Source organism: Carettochelys insculpta, chromosome 32 (genome assembly GCF_033958435.1).
Source record: "Carettochelys insculpta isolate YL-2023 chromosome 32, ASM3395843v1, whole genome shotgun sequence".
NCBI lineage: Eukaryota > Metazoa > Chordata > Testudines > Carettochelyidae > Carettochelys > Carettochelys insculpta.
In genome coordinates, this window is record NC_134168.1 from 8,631,610 (window position 1) to 8,642,903 (window position 11,294).

Consider the following 11,294-nt stretch of genomic DNA (forward strand, 5'->3'; position numbering starts at 1 on the left):
TGATAACTATTTTTGGTTCTTTGCGCCTTAAATATTGACTCTGTTCTGGTCTGTCTATGGAAGGTCTGAAGAAGTGGGTCTGTCCCATGAAAGCTCACCACCTAATAAAGTATTTTGTTACTCTTTAAAGTGCAGCTGGACTGCTTTGTTGTGTTCAGCCCAACATTGAGCCATCAATCTCAATCCATTGAGCCCAAAAATCTAACCAGCTTTCTATCCCCCTTACGGCCCAATCATCTAATCCACACTTCTGTAACTTGGCAGGCAAGAATACTGCAAGGGACTGTGTCAAAAAGCTTTGGTAAAGTCCAGGTGTATCATGTACAAATAAAACAAGTCTCTTAAGAAGAAAAGATTTTCAGTGAGTGGCCAGGGAAGAGGCGGAAATGTGATTTCAAGTCATTCAAAGTGAATAACATTTTCTGGAATGTAAGGGTTAAATTAAAATACAAAACAAAACAAAACAAAACCAAAAAAAAACCTTACAGACTGTACTGAAGAGACACAATTGGCAGTCCACCTCCCCTTCCCCATCCACATACACCTCCCATTCCCTTGCATTGTAGTAGAAGTAGCTTGTAGCCCTCTTTGAAAAGTCCAGAAGAAGAGGTGTAAGTTCTATCATCAGGAAGCAGCAGGATTTTTGAATGGAGCAGAGCAGGGCTAAGGGCCCAAATCCCTTTGGCTTTCAAGTGCAATTGGGTGCCCAATTCCCTTACATTTCTTTAAAAAAATTATAGCTTATATCGACAATATGAGTGAAACTTTCTTCATGTTGCAGCTCAAGGGGCCTCTTTGCCAGTGCTTAGATTTCCAGATACAGTGATGAAATCATCTGTAAGCTGTAGCTAAGAGTTTTGTTTAACTGGGGAGCTTTTAATTTTCTTCTCGAAATAACATCAAGTTGAATTTGTTCCCTTTTCCTCTTTTTGTTGCTGTTATTCTGATCCTGGACCTCAGCCAAATGGGACATCCATTGTCAGAAAGAAAGTTTCATCACGTAGGAGAGTATATGAAGCCAGAGAACGTGACACTGAGCCCCATCTGCGTCATCATTATACAATTATGATGGGCTTACAGTGTATTCATGATGCATTTTGTGCGAGATGGGTACTGTAAGGTGTCACTGAAAAGTGAAGATTTGTTGACGATGGGTATGTCCATACCTACGAGAAGATCGCCCCGCTGCTACGGATCTTCCAGAGTTTGATTTTGACGTGTGTGAAGATGCAACAAAATCGATCTCTCTGGACTCAGCTATTGACCCTGGTACTCCACACGAGTAAGGGACATTGGCGCGAGCCTGAAGAGCCCCAGTCTACACTCGGGCAGAAAGTCAATTCTGATATGTGAAGATACGCTAATGGTGTAGGGAGAACGGCATATCCGGGATGGACTTTGTTTCCTAGTGCAGACCAGGCCTGTGCTCGTTCTGCTCGTAGAAGTGCATCCTTTTTCTGTCTGAAGTTATGAATATTGACTGTATTTCTGCATTACAAACATGGCTACACTTGGGTAACTCCCACTAGGCAAGAGACTTTCAGGGGACACAGCTGTCTGGGAAGGGCCTGATCTGGGTAATGAACCATTAGGGACTCAATAAGTCTTAGGAGAAGCTTATCTCCCACCTGGTGAGCCTCCCTGGGTACTCTCCAGAGAGTTTGTAACTAATGGTGGCTGTGACTCTCCACGGGCAGATGAGCAGCCATGTGACCCTGGCCTCCTTCTTGGGATGTCTGTATTTTTCCACAACCAGGTCTTCCAACAAAGGGTTTCCACCCATTGCTGGAGTTATATAAGACAGGGGCTGATCTCACAGGTTCTTCTTCACCCTCCACATACGAGGAATCCTAGAGAGATATCAGGATCAAAGATTGGCCTTGGGGACGTGCTGGACTCAAGCTAAAGAGATCTGTGGACTGAGTATGGAAATCAGAGGAACCCAAGGTGCAATGCAAATCCAAGTTCTGCCTTGAGAATCTACCAACCTCCCAGTGTCATCTGTCAGGGTGAGAAACCGCTCATTCATTCCGTCCCATGAAAGCTCATCACCAAATAAATGGCTTTGTTAGTCTTTAAATGCTACATTTCTGCTGTTTCGTTTTGTTGGAGTATAGGCTAACACGGCAACCTCTCTGTTACTGCTCCTTCACCGTCAATCTAGCGAGTGTTTTAAGGTTAGTTTGTGTTTTTGCTTATTTCCTGGTGTCTGATTCCTCTCCCTTATAAATTACTTAGTGTGTGTCTACACAGCCAAGTTATTTTAGAATAATGGCTGCTATTCCAAAATACATTTACGAGTGCCTGCATGGCAAAACTGCGATTTTGAAATAATTTCAAAATAGCGGACAGCTTATTTGAAATTCCGTGAACCTCATTTGATGAGAAATACAGCCTATTCCAAAATAGATATCGGATGGAATAGGGGCTGTATATATGCCATCATGTGCCAACAATGCCCAGATGCTTTGTATCGACAGACTTCTAACTCCCTTAGCCAAAGGGTCAAAGGGCACAAAACAGACATCAAAACACTCCAGATCCACAAACCAGTTAGTCAACATTTTAATGGAATGGGGCATTCTGTCAATGACCTAAAGGTACGTGTGTTACTGAAAAGGAATTATCGCACCATTCTGGAAAGGGAAACAGCCGAGCTCGCTTTTATATTCAAATTCAGCACATTAACACATGGTTTAAATCGTGATGGGAACTTTCTGAGTCGCTATAGGGGCTTGTCTGCATACTTGGCTCAATCTAATTCTTGATCTTCCCTCCCACCCCTCCACTCTCTGATTTGCTCACCTTGATTATCTTTTTCTGATTTGTCCTCCTTGCTTACTGTTTTTGGTTCTCTGTGTCTTAAATGTTGAGTCTGTTCTGGTCTGGCTATGGTCTGAAGAAGTGGGTCTGTCCCACGAAAGCTCACCTAATCAACTATTTTGCTAGTCTTTAAAGTGCTACTTGACTGCTTTTTGTTTTGATAGTGTATAGACTAGCACGGCTTACTCTCTGTTACTGTTAAAGACTTCTGTCATTCATTGAACACAATATGTGGGGAAGAGCCTCTCTCTCTTCCTCTCTCTCAGTCTGTCCATATATCTCAGCCTTTGTTCTCCAGTTATTTATCTGTTCCCAGCCGCATTCTCCATTTTGCATTTAAAAAAAAGAATCACTTGTTTCTCTCTTGGTAAGTTTTCATTTTTATTTCTCTTGAGTTTCCAAACATGGGGTTGGACTATGATCTCAGTTACACTCCTGGAACCCCACAAAGAGCCGATGCAATTTACTCTTGCGTTCCTGAGCTCAGGAAACATTCCTCGGCATGTGTTGGAGAGGTTTTATTTGGAGCCTTTGTCGGCTGCTCAGCTGCATGTCTGAAACGGTGCTATTATGTCTGTTTTTCTTTGAATCCTCTGTGGTAGAAGACAGCTGGACAGACCATCACGCAAACCTTGACCTATTTATTGTTTCAGAATGTGTTTTATGGCATATGTCTGTACTGTGCACAGGCAGCGGAACTCCCTGCTCTAGAAGATCTATGGAAACTATATTTGACTGAGATCTTCTGCTAAAAATGACAGCGTAGCCTCAGCAGCACAAACTAGATCCCATCTCAGATCCTGTGTAAGTTAACTGGGGCACCTCGGGAATTCAACCAGGCTCCATGCTCTTGGGTTATTTACATTGGAAATTCAACCTGCCAATGATGTATTTTTGCTTGAAAATAAGAACACCAGATCTTACTCAGGATACAAGGCAATATGCCTCGTTTATTGAGAATCAAGTAGGAAAGCAGTTGCCTCTGCTCTCTCACTCAAACACACACACACACAGAGGCGACATCTGCACTTGCCCAAATCTTCACAATGGCCATGCAAATGTCCATTTTGAAGATTACTAATGAGGACTGACATGCATGTTCAGCACCTCATTAGCATGCTGGCAGCCGCAGCTCTTTGAAATGATGTTTTTCACTGCCGTGTGGCTCATCCAGACGGGGGCCCTTTTCGAAAGGACCTCGGGAACTTTAAAATCCCCTTATTCCTATCTGCTGATGGGAATAAGGGGATTTCGAAGTTCCCCGGGGTCCTTTCGAAAAGGTCTCCTGTCTGGATGAGCTGCGCAGGAGCAAAAGACGCAATTTTGAAGAGCCGCGGCCACTGGCATTATAATAAGGTGCTGCATATGCATTTCAACACCTCATTAGTAACCTTCGAAATGGCCATGCAAATGGCCATTTCGAAGATTTGGACTAGTGTAGACACAGCCTCTCAGTCCTGCCAGCTGATCCTATAGTTATCAGTCTGTGTCTTGCCTTTAATTTGTTGGCCAAGATAACGAAATAGGAGGCTGGATCAGGACCAGGTTCCTTTCAGCCTGGACTGAGATCCCAGTGGAAATGGTAAACAAACCCAAGAGTCAGTGGCAGAGCATCTCCATTCTTAGAGCAGTTGTCTTGCTTTGGAAATAGTGGGTTTTGTGTGTTTTTTTAAGTCGCCTTCTCATCTTTTATCTAGTGTCCCATCATGCAGGTTTCATAGAACCCTAGAAACCTAGGGTTGGAAGGGACCTCAGGAGGTTGAGTCCAGCCCCCAGGACTTTCACTCATTGCTGTCTTGTGCTCATTGGTGACCGCCTTCTTCCTTCTCCAGAGTCCATCCATATTCCATCTTCTCAAATTTTAGTATGGATGTGCAACCATCCCGCCACTCGTCCTGGTCCCACCACAGAACATCTGCTCACGCTCTGGCACTTCTCACACTGGATCCTCTTTCTCATGACAAGGTGCTCTCATTAGCATGGAGATAATATCAGCAAGTAGACAGAATATCAAGTAGTTTTAACAAACACTCATCGCACTCTTTTACAATATTTTATCTTAAAACTGAGTTCAACATCAGAGACTGGTAAACTATTACAACGTTGTCCTAAACTAGATCTAACTAAAATAGAATTTTATATCACAACATGTGTCTTCTTCTGTTTATTTGGATCTTCCTTTTTCCAGTGAAGGGATGCAGTGATAAAGCTTATTTACTCCAGGGTTCTGCCAGTGAACTGACAGCACAAGCTGCCTGAAGGTGCTCAATCCATATTTCATGGTTTTCTCTTTCTAGATCCATACAATGGAGAAAGGAAAAGGAAGAAATGCAACACTCATCGTGGACTTCATCCTCTTAGGATTCGGGAGTGGCCCGGAACTGCAGCCTCTTCTCTTCCTACTGTTTCTAGTGATCTACGTTGTGTCTGTGGCTGGGAACAGCCTCCTTGTTGCTCTAGTTGTGGTTGACCATCACCTTCATACCCCCATGTACTTCTTTCTGGGGAACATGTCATTCCTGGAGATCTGTTACATCTCCACCATTCTGCCCAGGCTGCTGGCCAGTCTCCTGACCGGGGAAAGGGCCATTTCTGTTAAGGGCTGCCTTGTGCAGATATATTTTTTTGGTGTCTTGGCAGCTGTGGAATCTCTGCTGCTTGCGGCAATGTCCTACGATCGGTATTTAGCGATATGCCACCCCCTTCGTTATGCTGCTCTGATGAATGGCCGGGTTTGTTGCCAGCTAGTGGCAGGTTCCTGGATAAGTAGCTTTCTGGGTTGCACAATAATAAATAGTTTCTTGTGGCAATTGACGTTCTGTGATTCCAAAGAAATTGACCATATCTTTTGTGATTTTACACCCCTGATAAAACTCTCCTGTGATGACACCCAGACTGTCCAATTGTTGACGTTTACTATTGCTTCCATAGGGGCACTTGTCCCTTGTCTGCTCACCCTGACATCCTACATTTGTATCATCACCACCATCCTAAGAATCCCATCTACCACTGGGAGGCAAAGGGCCTTTTCCACCTGCTCCTCCCACCTCATTGTCGTTTCAGTTTTCTATGGGACCGTGATCGCTGTCTATGTGTTCCCAACAGGCAACACTCCCAAAATCTTACACAAACTATTCTCCCTCGTCTACGCAGTCCTGACTCCCATGATCAATCCAGTCATCTACAGCCTGAGAAATAAGGAGGTCAATGAGTCCCTGAGAAAAACCTTTTTAAAGTGGTTTCTTTCAGAAACCAGAATAAAAGCTTAAAGGAGAAATTTTAGCATATATAAAGAGAGATGTTTTGATAAATGTTCATTGGCATAGCCCATTTGAGTACTTCAGAATAGAGTTATTGAGATTTCTTTCTTTCTTTCTTTTAGAAACTGGCTCTTAGATAATTTTTGTAACAATTTGCACAAATAATATAAAGCACAATGGCATAGCAGTTACACAGACTAGTCTCATACTCTAAGTATCTCATAACACCTTGCATGATTTGAGGGCAGCTTTGGCTGACGTAGACTGGGTATTTTCTCAGATCCAGATATATGATTTGTTATTTTCACAGGCTTGTGTAGGAATGACCGAAAGAAACAAGAAACGTGATTCTTCTGTCCCTCAAGGGGCTAGTCAGGCGCTTTCATGCTGTTTCACGTATGAGAGGATGAAAAGATGGCTTCAGGAGCCCAGATGTTGGAGTCTGGGTTTGTTTGTTTTTTGCATGTGGGGAATGTTACCTGACTGCTTCCAATGGCTTGGTGGTGTCATACAGAATCTCTTTCCTTCCCTATATTTTATAGCTTATAGCAACATACTTGACTGGCGTAGGTTATTTGGTCTCTTGACTCTACTTTACAACCAAACACAATTCCATCAACATGAGGTAATACTGTGTGTGTTGCAGTGTAATTAAAGAAGGAATGGTGACAATTGTGAATGTTATCCGATCCACAGAGAAACATGAACCAGCTTCCCTTCACCCACCAGCCCACTCCTGCAGAAGTTATCATCCCATTAGAAGATGGCTAGTGTCTTCTGGCTCTCTAGACACTTTCAAGGAGCTGCGTTTGCTGTCTGGGGCTCTCTGCTCAATATCCCTTTCCGATTCCTTTGTTTTAGACCGTTGACCATCATGCCAACCCCTCTTTCTTTTTCCTGTGTCCTGCATAACTGTGTGGTTTCCTGAGCCCACTGGATCCTCCCCATAGTCTGTGGGGGAACCCTTTTGGTGTGGGTGAGCTTGTACCCACCCACACTCCAGATCCTGGATTCTATTAGTAAATACAATATAGGGGCCAAACGATTCTTAACCTCCATCATAGACTCCAGAACCTTGCACCTTATAATGTTAAGCAAGATCCAAAATTCTTTAAATGAATTGGAAGATTCCCAGTACTTTACCACAAGAGGATCTGTGCCTGCGTACAAGGCAAAGGCCTCAGTATTTTCTTCCAAACAGATTTCTCACAGTATGAGTGTCTGGCCTGTCTATTCTCTAAATAAAACAGCGGAGACAACATTCAAATTTCACAATACAATCATCGGCTTCCTCTTTTGCCATCCCACATCCACAGCACAGCCCCTCACATTCTGGGCCAATGTATACACGTCGGGTGCTATTTTGGGATGCAACATGTCATGAATAAATGCAGGGAAAACCTTAACCCGAACAGAGGGCTCTCAGCAGGGGGCAGTCAGATAAGGCAATGGGAGGAAGAGAAACTCTTTTGAACTGAGAACAATTGCAGTCTGAGGGGTCTTGGTCTGTGTAGCTGATGCAGAGGAGATGGAGAGAAATGATTGCTCTGAAACAGCTGGAGTGAATCCAGTAAATATCCTGGCCATCTCGTAATCAGCCAAAGATATCTAAGTAGAAGGGAATTGTATGGCTAGACGTGATCAGGTTATGATTATTTTGAAATTGGTGTGGACTTTTTCAGTTGCTCTGGTTAATGATTTGACTCTGTCCCCTGTACTCTGTAACTTCTAAGCTGAATCCCAAAGAAGTAATTCTCTGTGTTTCAACCAGCATGTCTGAGTTATTTTCTATCATTTTGTGAATAAAATACTTTTTTGAAGGCAATGATTTCATCCCTGTGTCTTGAGAAGCATCTGTATATATTCACGCCTTAGAATGAAAGGTTGACTACCAGATTACAGCTCTTTGTTTCGAAGCTCTCTCCTAAAGGAAGGTTGAAAATGTGAGGAATGCCCACATGAAGCCATTCCAAGTGCATCTTCCTGGATTAAGGGATTTTTTTCCCACTTAGGTGGTGGTAGCTACTGCCCGGAGACAGGAAATCTGGGACCTTGGGGAGTTTTTTTTTTTTTTTTAAAGAAGAGCATTACAGGAAAGTTATTTTGAAAGGTTTTGTGGGACACCAATTTCTGCAATCAGAGTGTCAGAGTGGGGAGGCAGGCCTGACAAGTATACCAAAATAGTTGCCCATATCTAAGAAATGCATCCATTGGCTTGAAACACTTTTTGAGCTAGTGGGTGTGCTTCTCCAACATCCCTGAATACCTTATAGCAGGAGGAGAACAGGGATGCCTTGACAGAGGGCTTTATTTTGGCATGTGGCACCAGTGAGACAGAGCCACATGCCGATATAGCCTGTTTTGAGGTGAGGCTGTCTGGGAGACACAGCTTGTGAGAATGAGCTTATCACCCATTTGGAAAAGACCAGGAAGACAGGCAGAAGTGATGGACTCAGGCAGTATCAGGGTATTTTGCAGAGGCATTTGATAAGTTTGTACACCCAAAGTCTTCGACTTTCAAATGCATTAGGGAGCCGCATTCACTTCCGGCCCTTAAAACTCACAGCCAATACAAACAATGGAGCTTAAAGTGTCTTGGTGTGGGGGTGAAGGTGAGTTCTCACATGCATTTGGCGTTCCCAGTCCGGCGAGCAGACCCAGCTGGAAGGTTTACACGGGAACATGGCATTTTCTGCTGTCTGTAAAACAGAACTGACCGTGGTCCTTTTCACCCCTGTTGTTCAAGCAGATCTGCTCATCTCACACATCAGACAGACAGGCTGGGGCTGTGCTGCAGTGGCCTTCTGCTGACAGACCCGTGGAGCGTCCGCGCTACAGCTGCATTCTGTTGGGGATCTGCTGAACAAGTGAAGCCCTTTTCCCAGCAAACTTGTGCTGTGCCCATTGGAGGCCTGGCGCCTCTGTCGACAGATTCTGTCAACGGAAAAATAATGTAGATGCTCGGGGGGCCTCTGCCGACGGAGAGGGCTTCTGGTTCATGGGGCAGCCCTGTTTGCAGAGCTTGGGGTTGGCCGTTCTGTTGACAGAGGGCTGGGCAGTCTGACTGCACTCACTCGACAGAGGGCATCGACATGGGGGCCCCCTATTCGGGGTGGTGCATTCTCTTGGCAGAGAATATCTGTCAGCAGTGATTTCTTTGGACAGAATGCTGCATTGCAGACACAGCCCCGAAGACTGCCACTGAGATCAGAGATTTGCTGGGGAAGCCACTTTCCCCTGGGGTACAGTGTCCCCCAAAGGTCCGAGGCTGGAGGTCAAAGCAGCGAGGCAAGAGTGAGATCTAAAAGGAAACTTTATTTGCATGCATGTAGGCTGCCAGCTGCCAAAGAAGTGGGAGCCCTGAGTCAGTTCTCAGGACTCTTTATACAGTTTGTTTGGACAGTTTAGTCATTAAGGCTACGTCTACACGTGCACGCTACATCAAAATAGCTTATTTCAATGTAGCGACATTGAAATAGGCTATTTCGATGAATAACGTCTGCACATCCTCCAGGGCTGGCAATGTCGACGTTCAACTTCGACGTTGGGCAGCACCACATCAAAATAGGCGCTGCGAGGGAACGTCTACACGTCAAAGTAGCACACATCGAAATAAGGGTGCCAGGAACAGCTGCAGACAGGGTCACAGGGCAGACTCAACAGCAAGCCGCTCCCTTAAAGGGCCCCTCCCAGACACAGTTGCACTAAACAACACAAGATCCACAGAGCCAACAACTGGTTGCAGACCCTGTGCATGCAACATGGATCCCCAGCTGCCGCAGCAGCAGCCAGAAGCCCTGGGCTAAGGGCTGCTGCACACAGTGACCATAGAGCCCCGCAGGGGCTGAAGAGAGAGCGTCTCTCAGCCCCTCAGCTGATGGCTGCCATGGCGGACCCCGCTATTTCGATGTTGCGGGACGCGGATCGTCTACACGTGCCCTACTTCGACGTTCAACTTCGAAGTAGGGCGCTATTCCCATCCCCTCATGGGGTTAGCGGCTTCGACGTCTCGCCGCCTTACATCAATTTCAACTTTGAAATAGCGCTCGCCACGTGTAGCCGTGATGGGCACTATTTCGAAGCTGGCGCCGCTACTGCGAAGTAGCGTGCACGTGTAGACACGGCTTAAGTGTCCTGTTTAACATATGAAAGTCTCGGCAGAATTGTCCTGAGAGGTGTCTGCAAACACCAGCTGTGCTTGAGGCCAGTTTACACTACAAAGGCACATGATAACCCAGACAGAGGAGCCTACAGGATAAGTTGTCTCTAGGTGACAAGGTCGGGACTTCAAAGAAGTTCAGATGACTCCCTAGTATCCCCTTGGAGAGCAACCTCTGGTTAGTGTGCAAAAAAAACTTTTAACCCTCAGAGCAGATTTTCCCCCACAGTACGATCCATCGCACACAGGTCTGTGCTGGGCCCGGAGTTCCCAGGGCAGCCGGCAGGGTCTGGCCCCCTCTGCATTCCCCACACAGGCAGCACGTAGCTCTCCCCCGCCCAGAGTCCCCGGCCAGCTGCGCTTTCTTGGGGCGAAGGGGCCGAGGGAGGGGAGGAAGATCCGGGCGCAGGAGAGCAGCAGCCCCTGCGAGGAGCCCGAGGGACAGAGGTGTCAGCTGGTCCCTCCCATCCACGGTCTCCTGGCTCCCAGCGGCTGTGGCGGGAGCTGAGCCTGTCCCAGCGGCTTAGGCTGGAGCTGAATCTTCCCAGGTGGCTGAGGCAGGTATAACACTTCTGGGTCTGGCCTGATGTTGGCGCATGGCCGTACCCTGTGCTGTGAGGGCCCAATCCAGGCCTGGCGCAGGCCAAGGCAGCTCCACCTGTTCCAGTGGTGCAGGGGGACCCACTTCCCCAGGGCTGAACTGGACCCTGGGAGGGGCTGGGGCAGTGGGGGAGCCTGGCTGGGGTGAGGGAGAGCGAATGGCCCAGGGGGTGTCGGGTAGGACAGGTCTTGGTGGAGGCCGAGACCCGCGGGAAGTGAGTTAGCTACACAGGAGGGAGGTGCGGAGGGAGAGCGGAGCAGCCGGCTTGTTCCACAAAAGTACCTCTGCCAGCTCCTCCGGCAGCCACAAGCCCCACAGGCAAACCCCCAGATTCTCCAGCTGCTCCACCCCCCGACCGACAGCCCCTGCTCGGGGGAGAGGTCACTGAAACCTGGGTCACCAGCTGCACCCAGCTTCTTCCGGCCCCAAAGGGTCCAGCCACAGCCCCAGG

General features: G+C 46.7%; 1 protein-coding gene across 1 annotated transcript; it reads left to right on the forward strand.

The window, feature by feature from the left end:
- Positions 1–5,126: 5,126 nt before the first annotated feature.
- On the forward strand, positions 5,127–6,092 carry LOC142004912 (olfactory receptor 6F1-like). Its single transcript, XM_074982593.1, has one exon. It carries the CDS (start codon positions 5,130–5,132, stop codon positions 6,090–6,092), a length of 963 nt encoding a protein of 320 aa, XP_074838694.1. The 5' UTR covers positions 5,127–5,129.
- The last annotated feature ends 5,202 nt before the right edge of the window (positions 6,093–11,294 follow it).